Source organism: Petromyzon marinus, chromosome 55 (assembly GCF_048934315.1).
Source record: "Petromyzon marinus isolate PM22_M1 ecotype Great Lakes invasive population chromosome 55, UKy_Petmar_22M1.pri1.0, whole genome shotgun sequence".
NCBI lineage: Eukaryota > Metazoa > Chordata > Hyperoartia > Petromyzontiformes > Petromyzontidae > Petromyzon > Petromyzon marinus.
Genome location: NC_133721.1, coordinates 10,499,992 through 10,520,904, shown reverse-complemented (window position 1 = coordinate 10,520,904; position 20,913 = coordinate 10,499,992). Strand labels below are relative to the sequence as shown.

The following is a 20,913-nucleotide window of genomic DNA, read 5'->3' as shown; positions in this document are numbered from 1 at the left end:
CCCAGAACCACTACCACCAACACCCAGAGCACTACCACCAACACCCAGACCACTACCACCAACACCCAGACCACTACCACCAACACCCAGACCACTACCACCAACACCCAGACCACTACCACTACCACCTCCACGCAGACCACTACCACCACCACCCAGACCACTACCACCAACACCCAGACCACTACCACCAACACCCAGACCACTACCACCAACACCCAGACCACTACCACCAACACCCAGACCACCAACACCCAGACCACTACCACCAACACCCAGAACCACTACCACCAACACCCAGACCACTACCACCAACACCCAGACCACTACCACCAACACCCAGACCACTACCACCAACACCCAGACCACTACCACCAACACCCAGACCACTTCCACCAACACCCAGACCACTACCATCAACACCCAGACCACTACCACCAACACCCAGACCACTACCACCAACACCCAGACCACTACGATCAACACCCAGAACCACTACCACCAACACCCAGAGCACTACCACCAACACCCAGACCACTACCACCAACACCCAGACCACTACCACCAACACCCAGACCACTACCATCAACACCCAGAACCACTACCACCAACACCCAGAGCACTACCACCAACACCCAGACCACTACCACCAACACCCAGACCACTACCACCAACACCCAGACCACTACCACCAACACCCAGACCACTACCACTACCACCTCCACGCAGACCACTACCACCACCACCCAGACCACTACCACCAACACCCAGACCACTACCACCAACACCCAGACCACTACCACCAACACCCAGACCACTACCACCAACACCCAGACCACCAACACCCAGACCACTACCACCAACACCCAGAACCACTACCACCAACACCCAGACCACTACCACCAACACCCAGACCACTACCACCAACACCCAGACCACTACCACCAACACCCAGACCACTACCACAAACACCCAGACCACCAACACCCAGACCACTACCACCAACACCCACACCACTACCATCGACACCCAGACCACAACCACCAACACCCAGACCACTACCACCAACACCCAGAACCACTACCACCAACACCCAGAGCACTACCACCAACACCCAGACCACTACCACCAACACCCAGACCACTACCACCAACACCCAGACCACTACCACCAACACCCAGAACCACTACCACCAACACCCAGACACTACTACCAACACCCAGACCACTACCACCAACACCCAGACCACTACCACCAACACCCAGACCACTACCACTAACACCCAGACCACTACCACTTCCACCTCCACCCAGACCACTACCATCAATACCCAGACCACTACCACCACCACCCAGACCACTACCACAAACACCCAGACCACTACCACCAACATCCAGACCACTACCACCAACACCCAGACCACTACCACCAACACCCAGACCACTACCACCAACACCCAGACCACTACCACCAACACCCAGACCACTACCACCAACACCCAGACCACTACCACCAACACCCAGACCACTACCATCAACAACCAGACCACTACCACCAACACCCAGACCACTACCACCAACACCCAGACCACTACCACCAACACCCAGACCACTACCACCAACACCCAGACCACTACCACCAACACCCAGACCACTACCACCAACACCCAGACCACTACCACTACCACCTCCACCCAGACCACTACCACCTCCACCCAGACCACTACCACCAACACCCAGACCACTACCACCAACACCCAGACCACTACCACCAACACCCAGACCACTACCACCAACACCCAGACCACTACCACCAACACCCAGACCACCAACACCCAGACCACTACCAGCAACACCCAGAACCACTACCACCAACACCCAGACCACTACCACCAACACCCAGACCACTACCACCAACACCCAGACCACTACCACCAACACCCAGACCACTACCACCAACACCCAGACCACTACCACCAACACCCAGACCACCAACACCCAGACCACTACCACCAACACCCAGAACCACTACCACCAACACCCAGACCACTACCACCAACACCCAGACCACTACCACCAACACCCAAATCACTACCACCAACACCCAGACCACTACCACCAACACCCAGACCACTACCACTACCACCTCCACCCAAACCACTACCATCAATACCCAGACCACTACCACCACCACCCAGACCACTACCACAAACACCCAGACCACTACCACCAACATCCAGACCACTACCACCAACACCCAGACCACTACCACCAACATCCAGACCACTACCACCAACACAAAGACCACTACCACCAACACCCAGACCACTACCACCAACACCCAGACCACTACCACCAACACTCAGACCACTACCACCAACACCCAGACCACCAACACCCAGACCACTACCACCAACACCCAGAACCACTACCACCAACACCCAGACCACTACCACCAACACCCAGACCACTACCACCAACACCCAAACCACTACCACCAACACTTAGACCACTACCACCAACACCCAGACCACCAACACCCAGACCACTACCACCAACACCCAGACCACTACCACCAACACCCAGACCACTACCATCAACACCCAGACCACAACCACCAACACCCAGACCACTACCACCAACACCCAGACCACTACCACCAACACCCAGACCACTACCACCAACACCCAGACCACTACCATCAACACCCAGAACCACTACCACCAACACCCAGAGCACTACCACCAACACCCAGACCACTACCACCAACACCCAGACCACTACCACCAACACCCAGACCACTACCACCAACACCCAGAACCACTACCACCAACACCCAGACACTACTACCAACACCCAGACCACTACCACCAACACCCAGACCACTACCACCAACACCCAGACCACTACCACTAACACCCAGACCACTACCACTTCCACCTCCACCCAGACCACTACCATCAATACCCAGACCAATACCACCACCACCCAGACCACTACCACAAACACCCAGACCACTACCACCAACATCCAGACCAATACCACCAACACCCAGACCACTACCACCAACACCCAGACCACTACCACCAACACCCAGACCACTACCACCAACACCCAGACCACTTCCACCAACACCCAGACCACTACCATCAACACCCAGACCACTACCACCAACACCCAGACCACTACCACCAACACCCAGACCACTACCACCAACACCCAGACCACTACCACCAACACCCAGACCACTACGATCAACACCCAGAACCACTACCACCAACACCCAGAGCACTACCACCAACACCCAGACCACTACCACCAACACCCAGACCACTACCACCAACACCCAGACCACTACCATCAACACCCAGAACCACTACCACCAACACCCAGAGCACTACCACCAACACCCAGACCACTACCACCAACACCCAGACCACTACCACCAACACCCAGACCACTACCACCAACACCCAGACCACTACCACTACCACCTCCACGCAGACCACTACCACCACCACCCAGACCACTACCACCAACACCCAGACCACTACCACCAACACCCAGACCACTACCACCAACACCCAGACCACTACCACCAACACCCAGACCACCAACACCCAGACCACTACCACCAACACCCAGAACCACTACCACCAACACCCAGACCACTACCACCAACACCCAGACCACTACCACCAACACCCAGACCACTACCACCAACACCCAGACCACTACCACAAACACCCAGACCACCAACACCCAGACCACTACCACCAACACCCAGACCACTACCATCAACACCCAGACCACAACCACCAACACCCAGACCACTACCACCAACACCCAGAACCACTACCACCAACACCCAGAGCACTACCACCAACACCCAGACCACTACCACCAACACCCAGACCACTACCACCAACACCCAGACCACTACCACCAACACCCAGAACCACTACCACCAACACCCAGACACTACTACCAACACCCAGACCACTACCACCAACACCCAGACCACTACCACCAACACCCAGACCACTACCACTAACACCCAGACCACTACCACTTCCACCTCCACCCAGACCACTACCATCAATACCCAGACCACTACCACCACCACCCAGACCACTACCACAAACACCCAGACCACTACCACCAACATCCAGACCACTACCAACAACACCCAGACCACTACCACCAACACCCAGACCACTACCACCAACACCCAGACCACTACCACCAACACCCAGACCACTAACACCAACACCCAGACCACTACCACCAACACCCAGACCACTACCATCAACACCCAGACCACTACCACCAACACCCAGACCACTACCACCAACACCCAGACCACTACCACCAACACCCAGACCACTACCACCAACACCCAGACCACTACGATCAACACCCAGAACCACTACCACCAACACCCAGAGCACTACCACCAACACCCAGACCACTAGCACCAACACCCAGACCACTACCACCAACACCCAGACCACTACCATCAACACCCAGAACCACTACCACCAACACCCAGAGCATTACCACCAACACCCAGACCACTACCACCAACACCCAGACCACTACCACCAACACCCAGACCACTACCACCAACACCCAGTCCACTACCACTACCACCTCCACGCAGACCACTACCACCACCACCCAGACCACTACCACCAACACCCAGACCACTACCACCAACACCCAGACCAATACCACCAACACCCAGACCACTACCACCAACACCCAGACCACTACCACCAACACCCAGACCACCAACACCAAGACCACTACCACCAACACCCAGAACCACTACCACCAACACCCAGACCACTACCACCAACACCCAGACCACTACCACCAACACCCAGACCACTACCACAAACACCCAGACCACCAACACTCAGACCACTACCACCAACACCCAGAACCACTACCACCAACACCCAGACCACTACCACCAACACCCAGACCACTACCACCAACATCCAGACCACTAGCACCAAGACCCAGACCACTACCACCAACACCCAGACCACTAACACCAACATCCAGACCACTAGCACCAACACCCAGACCACTACCACCAACACCCAGACCACTACCACCAACACCCAGAACCACTACCACCAACACCCAGACCACTACTACCAACACCCAGACCACTACCACAAACACCCAGAACCACTACCACCAACACCTAGACCACTACCACCAACACCCAGACCACTACCACCAACACCCAGACCACTACCACCAACACCCAGACCACTACCACCAACACCCAGAACCACTACCACCAACACCCAGACCACTACCACCAACACCCAGACACTACTACCAACACCCAGACCACTACCACCAACACCCAGACCACTACCACCAACACCCAGACCACTACCACTAACACCCAGACCACTACCACTTCCACCTCCACCCAGACCACTACCATCAATACCCAGACCACTACCACCACCACCCAGACCACTACCACAAACACCCAGACCACTACCACCAACATCCAGACCACTACCACCAACACCCAGACCACTACCACCAACACCCAGACCACTACCACCAACACCCAGACCACTACCACCAACACCCAGACCACTACCACCAACACCCAGACCACTACCACCAACACCCAGACCACTACCATCAACACTCAGACCACTACCACCAACACCCAGACCACTACCACCAACACCCAGACCACTACCACCAACACCCAGACCACTACCACCAACACCCAGACCACTACCACCAACACCCAGAGCACTACCACCAACACCCAGACCACTACCACCAACACCCAGACCACTACCACCAACACCCAGACCACTACCACTACCACCTCCACCCAGACCACTACCACCACCACCCAGACCACTACCACCAACAACAAGACCACTACCACCAACACCCAGACCACTACCACCAACACCCAGACCACTACCACCAACACCCAGACCACTACCACCTCCACCCAGACCACTACCACCACCACCCAGACCACTACCACCAACACCCAGACCACTACCACCAACACCCAGACCACTACCACCAACACCCAGACCACTACAACCAACACCCAGACCACTACCACCAACACCCAGACCACCAACACCCAGACCACTACCACCAACACCCAGAACCACTACCACCAACACCCAGACCACTACCACCAACACCCAGACCACTACCACCAACACCCAGACCACTACCACCAACACCCAGACCACTACCACCAACACCCAGACCACTACCACCAACACCCAGACCACTACCACCAACACCCAGACCACCAACACCCAGACCACTACCACAAACATCCAGACCACTACCACCAACATCCAGACCACTACCACCAACACCCAGACCACTACCACCAACACCCAGACCACTACCACCAACACCCAGACCACTACCACCAACACCCAGACCACTACCACCAACACCCAGACCACTACCATCAACACCCAGACCACAACCACCAACACCCAGACCACTACCACCAACACCCAGACCACTACCACCAACACCCAGACCACTACCACCAACACCCAGACCACTACCATCAACACCCAGAACCACTACCACCAACACCCAGAGCACTACCACCAACACCCAGACCACTACCACCAACACCCAGACCACTACCACCAACACCCAGACCACTACCACCAACACCCAGAACCACTACCACCAACACCCAGACACTACTACCAACACCCAGACCACTACCACCAACACCCAGACCACTACCACCAACACCCAGACCACTACCACTACCACCCAGACCACTACCACTTCCACCTCCACCCAGACCACTACCATCAATACCCAGACCAATACCACCACCACCCAGACCACTACCACAAACACCCAGACCACTACCACCAACATCCAGACCAATACCACCAACACCCAGACCACTACCACCAACACCCAGACCACTACCACCAACACCCAGACCACTACCACCAACACCCAGACCACTTCCACCAACACCCAGACCACTACCATCAACACCCAGACCACTACCACCAACACCCAGACCACTACCACCAACACCCAGACCACTACCACCAACACCCAGACCACTACCACCAACACCCAGACCACTACGATCAACACCCAGAACCACTACCACCAACACCCAGAGCACTACCACCAACACCCAGACCACTACCACCAACACCCAGACCACTACCACCAACACCCAGACCACTACCATCAACACCCAGAACCACTACCACCAACACCCAGAGCACTACCACCAACACCCAGACCACTACCACCAACACCCAGACCACTACCACCAACACCCAGACCACTACCACCAACACCCAGACCACTACCACTACCACCTCCACGCAGACCACTACCACCACCACCCAGACCACTACCACCAACACCCAGACCACTACCACCAACACCCAGACCACTACCACCAACACCCAGACCACTACCACCAACACCCAGACCACCAACACCCAGACCACTACCACCAACACCCAGAACCACTACCACCAACACCCAGACCACTACCACCAACACCCAGACCACTACCACCAACACCCAGACCACTACCACCAACACCCAGACCACTACCACAAACACCCAGACCACCAACACCCAGACCACTACCACCAACACCCAGACCACTACCATCAACACCCAGACCACAACTACCAACACCCAGACCACTACCACCAACACCCAGAACCACTACCACCAACACCCAGAGCACTACCACCAACACCCAGACCACTACCACCAACACCCAGACCACTACCACCAACACCCAGACCACTACCACCAACACCCAGAACCACTACCACCAACACCCAGACACTACTACCAACACCCAGACCACTACCACCAACACCCAGACCACTACCACCAACACCCAGACCACTACCACTAACACCCAGACCACTACCACTTCCACCTCCACCCAGACCACTACCATCAATACCCAGACCACTACCACCACCACCCAGACCACTACCACAAACACCCAGACCACTACCACCAACATCCAGACCACTACCACCAACACCCAGACCACTACCACCAACACCCAGACCACTACCACCAACACCCAGACCACTACCACCAACACCCAGACCACTACCACCAACACCCAGACCACTACCACCAACACCCAGACCACTACCATCAACACCCAGACCACTACCACCAACACCCAGACCACTACCACCAACACCCAGACCACTACCACCAACACCCAGACCACTACGATCAACACCCAGAACCACTACCACCAACACCCAGAGCACTACCACCAACACCCAGACCACTAGCACCAACACCCAGACCACTACCACCAACACCCAGACCACTACCATCAACACCCAGAACCACTACCACCAACACCCAGAGCACTACCACCAACACCCAGACCACTACCACCAACACCCAGACCACTACCACCAACACCCAGACCACTACCACCAACACCCAGACCACTACCATCAACACCCAGACCACTACCACCAACACCCAGACCACTACCACCAACACCCAGACCACTACCACCAACACCCAGACCACTACCACCAACACCCAGACCACTACCACCAACACCCAGAGCACTACCACCAACACCCAGACCACTACCACCAACACCCAGACCACTACCACCAACACCCAGACCACTACCACTACCACCTCCACCCAGACCACTACCACCACCACCCAGACCACTACCACCAACAACAAGACCACTACCACCAACACCCAGACCACTACCACCAACACCCAGACCACTACCACCAACACCCAGACCACTACCACCTCCACCCAGACCACTACCACCACCACCCAGACCACTACCACCAACACCCAGACCACTACCACCAACACCCAGACCACTACCACCAACACCCAGACCACTACAACCAACACCCAGACCACTACCACCAACACCCAGACCACCAACACCCAGACCACTACCACCAACACCCAGAACCACTACCACCAACACCCAGACCACTACCACCAACACCCAGACCACTACCACCAACACCCAGACCACTACCACCAACACCCAGACCACTACCACCAACACCCAGACCACTACCACCAACACCCAGACCACTACCACCAACACCCAGACCACCAACACCCAGACCACTACCACAAACATCCAGACCACTACCACCAACATCCAGACCACTACCACCAACACCCAGACCACTACCACCAACACCCAGACCACTACCACCAACACCCAGACCACTACCACCAACACCCAGACCACTACCACCAACACCCAGACCACTACCATCAACACCCAGACCACAACCACCAACACCCAGACCACTACCACCAACACCCAGACCACTACCACCAACACCCAGACCACTACCACCAACACCCAGACCACTACCATCAACACCCAGAACCACTACCACCAACACCCAGAGCACTACCACCAACACCCAGACCACTACCACCAACACCCAGACCACTACCACCAACACCCAGACCACTACCACCAACACCCAGAACCACTACCACCAACACCCAGACACTACTACCAACACCCAGACCACTACCACCAACACCCAGACCACTACCACCAACACCCAGACCACTACCACTAACACCCAGACCACTACCACTTCCACCTCCACCCAGACCACTACCATCAATACCCAGACCAATACCACCACCACCCAGACCACTACCACAAACACCCAGACCACTACCACCAACATCCAGACCAATACCACCAACACCCAGACCACTACCACCAACACCCAGACCACTACCACCAACACCCAGACCACTACCACCAACACCCAGACCACTTCCACCAACACCCAGACCACTACCATCAACACCCAGACCACTACCACCAACACCCAGACCACTACCACCAACACCCAGACCACTACCACCAACACCCAGACCACTACCACCAACACCCAGACCACTACGATCAACACCCAGAACCACTACCACCAACACCCAGAGCACTACCACCAACACCCAGACCACTACCACCAACACCCAGACCACTACCACCAACACCCAGACCACTACCATCAACACCCAGAACCACTACCACCAACACCCAGAGCACTACCACCAACACCCAGACCACTACCACCAACACCCAGACCACTACCACCAACACCCAGACCACTACCACCAACACCCAGACCACTACCACTACCACCTCCACGCAGACCACTACCACCACCACCCAGACCACTACCACCAACACCCAGACCACTACCACCAACACCCAGACCACTACCACCAACACCCAGACCACTACCACCAACACCCAGACCACCAACACCCAGACCACTACCACCAACACCCAGAACCACTACCACCAACACCCAGACCACTACCACCAACACCCAGACCACTACCACCAACACCCAGACCACTACCACCAACACCCAGACCACTACCACAAACACCCAGACCACCAACACCCAGACCACTACCACCAACACCCAGACCACTACCATCAACACCCAGACCACAACTACCAACACCCAGACCACTACCACCAACACCCAGAACCACTACCACCAACACCCAGAGCACTACCACCAACACCCAGACCACTACCACCAACACCCAGACCACTACCACCAACACCCAGACCACTACCACCAACACCCAGAACCACTACCACCAACACCCAGACACTACTACCAACACCCAGACCACTACCACCAACACCCAGACCACTACCACCAACACCCAGACCACTACCACTAACACCCAGACCACTACCACTTCCACCTCCACCCAGACCACTACCATCAATACCCAGACCACTACCACCACCACCCAGACCACTACCACAAACACCCAGACCACTACCACCAACATCCAGACCACTACCACCAACACCCAGACCACTACCACCAACACCCAGACCACTACCACCAACACCCAGACCACTACCACCAACACCCAGACCACTACCACCAACACCCAGACCACTACCACCAACACCCAGACCACTACCATCAACACCCAGACCACTACCACCAACACCCAGACCACTACCACCAACACCCAGACCACTACCACCAACACCCAGACCACTACGATCAACACCCAGAACCACTACCACCAACACCCAGAGCACTACCACCAACACCCAGACCACTAGCACCAACACCCAGACCACTACCACCAACACCCAGACCACTACCATCAACACCCAGAACCACTACCACCAACACCCAGAGCACTACCACCAACACCCAGACCACTACCACCAACACCCAGACCACTACCACCAACACCCAGACCACTACCACCAACACCCAGTCCACTACCACTACCACCTCCACGCAGACCACTACCACCACCACCCAGACCACTACCACCAACACCCAGACCACTACCACCAACACCCAGACCACTACCACCAACACCCAGACCACTACCACCAACACCCAGACCACTACCACCAACACCCAGACCACTACCACCAACACCCAGACCACTACCACCAACACCCAGACCACTACCACAAACACCCAGACCACCAACACTCAGACCACTACCACCAACACCCAGAACCACTACCACCAACACCCAGACCACTACCACCAACACCCAGACCACTACCACCAACATCCAGACCACTAGCACCAAGACCCAGACCACTACCACCAACACCCAGACCACTAACACCAACATCCAGACCACTACCACCAACACCCAGAACCACTACCACCAACACCCAGACCACTACTACCAACACACAGACCACTACCACAAACACCCAGAACCACTACCACCAACACCTAGACCACTACCACCAACACCCAGACCACTACCACCAACACCCAGACCACTACCACCAACACCCAGACCACTACCACCAACACCCAGAACCACTACCACCAACACCCAGACCACTACCACCAACACCCAGACCACTACCATCAACACCCAGAACCACTACCACCAACACCCAGACCACTACCACAAACACCCAGAACCACGACCACCAACACCCAGACCACTACCACCAACACCCAGAACCACTACCACCAACACCCAGACCACTACCACCAACACCCAGACCACTACCACCAACATCCAGACCACTACCACCAACACCCAGAACCACTACCACCAACACCCAGACCACTACCACCACCATCCAGACCACTACCACCAACACCCAGACCACTACCACCAACACCCAGACCACTACCACCAACACCCATACCACTACCACCAACACCCAGACCACTACCACCAACACCCAGACCACTACCACCAACACCCAGACCACTACCACCAACATCCAGACCACTACCACCAACACCCAGAACCACTACCACCAACACCCAGACCACTACCACCACCATCCAGACCACTACCACCAACACCCAGACCACGACCACCAACACCCAGACCACTACCACCAACACCCAGACCACTACCACCAACACCCATACCACTACCACCAACACCCAGACCACTACCACCAACACCCAGACCACTACCACCAACACCCAGACCACTACCACCAACATCCAGACCACTTCCACCAACACCCAGAACCACTACCACCAACACCCAGACCACTACCACCACCATCCAGACCACTACCACCAACACCCAGACCACTACCACCAACACCCAGACCACTACCACCAACACCCAGAACCACTACCACCAACACCCAGACCACTACCACCACCATCCAGACCACTACCACCAACACCCAGACCACGACCACCAACACCCAGACCACCACCACCAACACCCATACCACTACCACCAACACCCATACCACTACCACCAACACCCAGACCACTACCACCAACACCCAGACCACTACCACCAACACCCAGACCACTACCACCAACATCCAGACCACTACCACCAACACCCAGAACCACTACCACCAACACCCAGACCACTACCACCAGCATCCAGACCACTACCACCAACACCCAGACCACTACCACCAACACCCAGACCACTACCACCAACACCCAGAACCACTACCACCAACACCCAGACCACTACCACCACCATCCAGACCACTACCACCAACACCCAGACCACTACCACCAACATCCAGACCACTACCACCAACACCCAGACCACTACCACCACCATCCAGACCACTACCACCAACACCCAGACCACTACCACCAACATCCAGACCACTACCACCAACACCCAGAACCACTACCACCAACACCCAGACCACTACCACCACCATCCAGACCACTAGCACCAACACCCAGACCACGACCACCAACACCCAGACCACTACCACCAACACCCAGACCACTACCACCAACACCCAGACCACTACCACCAACACCCAGACCACTACCACCAACACCCAGACCACTACTACCAACACCCAGACCACTACCACCAACACCCAGACCACTACCACCAACACCCAGACCACTACCACCAACACCCAGAACCACTACCACCAACACCCATACCACTACCACCAACACCCAGACCACTACCACCAACACCCAGACCACTACCACCAACACCCAGACCACTACCACCAACACCCATACCACTACCACCAACTCCCAGACCACTACCACCAACACCCAGACCACTACCACCAACACCCAGACCACTACCACCAACATCCAGACCACTACCACCAACACCCAGAACCACTACCACCAACACCCAGACCACTACCACCAACACCCAGACCACGACCACCAACACCCAGACCACTACCACCACCATCCAGACCACTACCACCAACACCCAGACCACGACCACCAACACCCAGACCACTACCACCAACACCCAGACCACTACCACCAACACCCATACCACTACCACCAACACCCAGACCACTACCACCAACACCCAGACCACTACCACCAACATCCAGACCACTACCACCAACACCCAGAACCACTACCACCAACACCCAGACCACTACCACCACCATCCAGACCACTACCACCAACACCCAGACCACTACCACCAACACCCAGACCAAGACCACCAACACCCAGACCACTACCACCAACACCCAGACCACTACCACCAACACCCATACCACTACCACCAACACCCAGACCACTACCACCAACACCCAGACCACTACCACCAACACCCATACCACTACCACCAACACCCAGACCACTACCACCAACACCCAGACCACTACCACCAACACCCATACCACTACCACCAACACCCAGACCACTACCACCAACACCCAGACCACTACCACCAACACCCAGACCACTACCACCAACACCCAGACCACTACCACCAACATCCAGACCACTACCACCAACACCCAGAACCACTACCACCAACACCCAGACCACTACCACCAACACCCAGAACCACTACCACCAACACCCAGACCACTACCACCACCATCCAGACCACTACCACCAACACCCAGACCACTACGACCAACACCCAGACCACTACCACCAACATCCAGACCACTACCACCAACACCCAGACCACTACCACCAACACCCAGACCACTACCACCAACATCCAGACCACTACCACCAACACCCAGAACCACTACCACCAACACCCAGACCACTACCACCACCATCCAGACCACTACCACCAACACCCAGACCACTACCACCAACACCCAGACCAAGACCACCAACACCCAGACCACTACCACCAACACCCAGACCACTACCACCAACACCCATACCACTACCACCAACACCCAGACCACTACCACCAACACCCAGACCACTACCACCAACACCCAGACCACTACTACCAACACCCAGACCACTACCACCAACACCCAGAACCACTACCACCAACATCCAGACCACTACCACCAACACCCAGACCACCACCACCACCACCACCACCACGACGACCAACACCCAGACCACTACCACCAACACCCAGACCACTTCCACCAACACCCAGACCACTACCACCAACACCCAGACCACTACCACCAACACCCAGACCACTACCACCAACATCCAGACCACTACCACCAACACCCAGAACCACTACCACCAACACCCAGACCACTACCACCAACACCCAGAACCACTACCACCAACACCCAGACCACTACCACCACCATCCAGACCACTACCACCAACACCCAGACCACTACGACCAACACCCAGACCACTACCACCAACATCCAGACCACTACCACCAACACCCAGACCACTACCACCAACACCCAGACCACGACCACCAACACCCAGACCACTACCACCAACACCCAGACCACTACCACCAACACCCAGAACCACTACCACCAACACCCAGACCACTACCACCACCATCCAGACCACTACCACCAACACCCAGACCACGACCACCAACACCCAGACCACTACCACCAACACCCAGACCACTACCACCAACACCCAGACCACTACTACCAACACCCAGACCACTACCACCAACACCCAGAACCACTACCACCAACACCCAGACCACTACCACCAACACCCAGACCACTACCACCAACACCCAGACCACTACAACCAACATCCAGACCACTACCACCAACACCCAGAACCACTACCACCAACACCCAGACCACTACCACCAACACCCAGACCACGACCACCAACACCCAGAACCACTACCACCAACACCCAGACCACTACCACCAACACCCAGAACCACTACCACCAACACCCAGACCACTACCACCAACACCCAGACCACTACCACCAACACCCAGACCACTACCACCAACACCCAGACCACTACCACCAACACCCAGACCACTACCACCAACACCCAGACCACTACCACCAACACCCAGACCACTACCACCAACACCCAGACCACTACCACCAACACCCAGACCACTACCACCAACACCCAGAACCACTACCACCAACACCCAGACCACTACCACCAACACCCAGACCACTACCACCAACACCCAGACCACTACCACCAACACCCATACCACTACCACCAACACCCAGACCACCACCACCACCACGACCCTGTCCACTCACCCCACATCTGTTGGAGCAGCAGCCGTCCCGAGACCCGGCTCCGATAAGCTGCATGGCCGGCACGATAATCTACAGGGCCGCTCCCATCACAGCAGTGCAGGGGCACGTCAGAGGCAACTCATGGGGTTATAAACATCATCATCGTCACCATCATCACCATCAGTGTAATCAGCATCATCAAGGGCAACCTTCATAAATAACACGACAAACACCATCATCACGAGCAGTGTGGAATTCGTTGATGCCAGGACACACCAACGCCACCACCACAGCCACTTCAAACAAATTCAACATTCATGAATACTACAACCACCTCTACCACCACAACAATCATCACCACCACAACCACCAAAACCATCATAACCACCACAACCACCACATCTATCACCACCTCCATGAGATGACCGCGTGGGTGAATTCCGCTCCGCCTGGATTGCAAGTCCCGTGTGCTCACCATCATACTCACCACCATGCTCACCATCATACTCACGACCGTGCTCACCATCGCACTCACCATCTCACCAGCGAGCTCACCATCTCACTGGCGAGCTCACCATCTCACCAGCGTGCTCACTATCTCACCAGTGCTCACCATCCCACCAGGGTGCTCACCATCTCACCAGGGTGCTCACCATCTCACCAGCGAGCTCACTATCTCACCAGTGCTCACCATCTCACCAGCGTGCTCACCATCTCACCAGCGTGCTCACCATCTCACCAGGGTGCTCACCATCTCACCAGGGTGCTCACCATCTCACCAGCGAGCTCACTATCTCACCAGTGCTCACCATCTCACCAGCGTGCTCACCATCTCACCAGCGTGCTCACCATCTCACCAGGGTGCTCACCATCTCACCAGCGAGCTCACCATCTCACCAGCGTGCTCACTATCTCACCAGTGCTCACCATCTCACCAGCGTGCTCACCATCTCACCAGCGTGCTCACCATCTCACCAGGGTGCTCACCATCTCACCAGCGAGCTCACCATCTCACCAGCGTGCTCACTATCTCACCAGTGCTCACCATCTCACCAGGGTGCTCACTATCTCACCAGGGTGCTCACCATCTCACCAGCGGGCTCACCAACTCACCAGCGTGTTCACCATCTCAAAAACGAGCTCACCATCTCACCAGCCAACTCACCGTCTCAAAAGCGTGCTCACCATCTCACCAGCGAGCTCACCATCTCACGGGCGAGCTCACATCTCACCAGCGTGCTCACCATCTCGCCAGAGATCTCACCAGCGTGTTCACCATCTCACCAGCGTGCTCACCATCTCACCAGCGTGCTCACCATCTCACCAACGTGCTCACCATCTCACCGGCGTGCTCACCATCTCACCGGCGTGCTGACCATCTCACCAGCTAGCTCACCATCTCACCAGCGTGCTCACCATCTCACCAGCGAGCTCACCATCTCACCAGCGTGCTCACCATCTCACCAGGGTGCTCACCATCTCACCAGGGTGCTCAACATCTCACCAGCGTGCTCACCATCTCATCGGCGAGCTCACCATCTCACCGGCGTGCTCACCATCTCACCGGCGTGCTCACCATCTCACCAGCGTGCTCACCATCTCACCAACGTGCTCACCATTTCACCGGCGTGCTCACCATCTCACTTGCGTGCTCACCATCTCACCAGCGTGCTCACCATCTCACCAGCGTGTTCACCATCTCAAAAACGAGCTCACATCTCACCAGCGTGCTCACCATCTCACCAGCGTGCTCACCATCTCACCAGCGAGCTCATCAACTCACCAGCGTGCTCACCATCTCACCAGCGAGCTCACCATCTCGCCAGCGTGCTCACCATCTCAACAGGGTGCTCACCATCTCACCAGCGAGCTCACCATCTCACCAGCGTGCTCACCATCTCACCAGCGAGCTCACCAACTCACCAGCGTGCTCACCATCTCACCAGCGTGCACACCATCTCACCAGCGTGCTCACCATCTCACCAGGGTGCTCACCATCTCACCAGCGAGCTCACCAACTCACCAGCGTTCTCACCATCTCACCAGCGTGCTCACCATCTCAAAAACGAGCTCACCATCTCACCAGCGAACTCACCATCTCACCAACATGCTCACCATCTCACCAGGGTGCTCACCATCTCACCAGCGAGCTCACCAACTCACCAGCGTGCTCACCATCTCACCAGCGTGCTCACCATCTCACCAGCGTGCTCACCATCTCACCAGGATGCTCACCATCTCACCAGCGAGCTCACCAACTCACCAGCGTGCTCACCATCTCACCAGCGTGCTCACCATCTCAACAACGAGCTCACCATCTCACCAGCGAACTCACCGTCGCAACTCACCCAACCGCCATCACCACCATCAACACCATCAGCACCACCATCAACACCATCAGCACCACCACCATCATCACCACCACCACCATCAACACCATCAGCACTACCACCATCAGCACCACCACCATCAACACCATCAACACCACCACCACCACCACCATCCACACCATCAGCACCACCACCATCATCACCACCACCATCAACACCACCACCACCACCACCACCATCAACACCATCAGCACCACCACCACCACCATCAACACCACCACCATCAACACCATCAGCACCACCACCACCATCAACACCATCAGCACCACCACCATCAACACCACCACCATCACCACCACCATCACCACCACCACCACCACCCACCACCACCACCATCACCATCACCGCCACCACCACCCACCACCACTCACCATCACCGCCACCACCACCCACCACCACCATCACCACCATCAACACCATCACCACCACCACCATCACCACCACCACCCACCACCATTACCACCACCATCACCACCACCACCCACCACCACCACCACCACCATCACCGCCACCACCACCCACCACCACCACCATCACCACCACCACCACCACCGCCACCACCACCACCCACCACCGCCACCATCACCGCCACCACCACCGCCACCATCACCGCCACCACCACCGCCACCACCACCCACCACCGCCACCATCACCACCACCACCGCCACCACCACCGCCACCACCACCCACCACCACCACCACCCATCACCGCCACCACCACCACCACCACTATCACCACCACCCACCACCACCACCTCCACCGCCACCACCACCACTATCACCACCACTATCACCGCCACCACCACCACCATCACCGCCACCGCCACCATCACCACCACCACCACCACCGCCACCACCACCGCCACCATCACCACCACCCACGACCACCACCACCCACCACCACCATCACCGCCACCACCACTCACCACCACCACCACCATCTCCACCACCACCACCACCACCCACCACCACTCACCATCACCGCCACCACCACCCACCACCACCACCGCCACCACCATCACCACCATCACCACCATCACCACCACCACCCACCACCACTCACCATCACCGCCACCACCACCCACCATCACCACCATCACCGCCACCACCACCCACCACCATCACCACCACCCACCACCACCACCCACCACCATCACCACCACCACCACCCACCACCACCACCACCACCAACCACTACTCACCATCACCGCCACCACCACCATCACCACCATCAACACCATCACCACCACCACCACCACCCACCACCACTCACCAGCAGCCCGCCTCCGGCGATGCCGGCCATGTACCAGGTGAAGTCGGAAAGGTGTCCCTGTTCCAGGTGGGTCACCTCGGCGTTGGGGAAGAAGAGCAGCACGTTGGCCACGATGGCCAAGAGGGCCATGGGGACCAGGGCCGCCCCGATGACCATCGTACATTTTCCCGTGCACATCTTTCCCAGGTCACCCACACACGCGCAAAAGGTGTTTTGCTTTTTTTGCGATCCCACCCGGACACACACACACAACACACACACACGTAAACACACGTACACACACGTACACGTACACGCGCACACACACGTACACACGCACGCTCACACACGCACGCGTACACACGCACGCGCACACACACGCACGCGCGCACAACAACAGCAACAAATATCACACCAACGGTCCACGCAGCCCTCCGTTCACTCCACCACCACCACCACTGTCACACCACTACCTCCTCTCCCCCCCCCAAAAAAAATAACAACAAACCGGACCCCTTTACGCGGAGCGAAAACCGAAAATCGGTTAAGAGGAGGAAAGACGGCGCGTCTCAGTGGATGGATGGGAAAGTGCTGTTGTGTCGTCCGCCTGTGCTTGCGAGTGTAGCGAAGTGCGTGAGTGTGTGCGTGTGTGAGTGTGTGCGTGTGTGTACGCGTTGATCGTGTGCGGTAGGGCGTGGTGCCGGCCACCCCAACCCCCCTTGTCGTAACCGTGCCGACCTTCACAGGTGCTGCTACTCGCTCACAGCACTTGCCCCACAACAGTTTGTTAAGGCTATACGGGGGATCTTTGTCTTTTTTTGCTGTGCTTGCGTTAAAGGCTGTGGGGGGAGGGTGGTCTTTGTGAGTGAGCGGCGCTGCGCTACGAACCCGGCCACCCGAGTTCCATTCCCGGTCACGGGCCACGGCCAACGCGTGCCGACGGATGATTTGGACAGCCACCCTGGGCTCCCCCTTAGGTCGACTCAGCCTCAAACGAGCACCCGGTGCGGTGTGTCAACAACGTAGCCCGCTCGGGGAAGACAAAGGCGGCCGAGGCGGCGGGGTGTTCGTCAACCCCGCCCCGGTGCCGCTCGTGAACGACTGTCCGAGGCTATACGGGGTGGTAGTGCGGGGGGTGGGGGGATTTTAGTCTTTGTGTTTCTTGTTCCAAGGCAAATACCGTGCCTGGATCCTGTGCAAAGGTTGCGAGCGATAACTCGAGGCGCGACTGGCGCGGCGCGAGTTGAAAATGCATC

General features: G+C 56.8%; 1 protein-coding gene across 1 annotated transcript in view; it reads right to left on the bottom strand.

The window, feature by feature from the left end:
• The window catches only part of LOC116954434 (transmembrane 4 L6 family member 1-like), a 41,793-nt gene extending 21,146 nt beyond the window's left edge, over nucleotides 1-20,647 (bottom strand). The window contains exons 1-2 of the mRNA XM_032974941.2: nucleotides 19,679-20,647; nucleotides 16,037-16,105 (exon numbers count right to left, since the gene is read on the bottom strand). Coding sequence (XP_032830832.1) covers nucleotides 16,037-16,105; nucleotides 19,679-19,855 — 246 coding nt within the window. The 5' untranslated portion in view covers nucleotides 19,856-20,647. The remainder of the gene's footprint in view (nucleotides 1-16,036; nucleotides 16,106-19,678) is intronic.
• Between the last annotated feature and the right edge of the window lie 266 nt (nucleotides 20,648-20,913).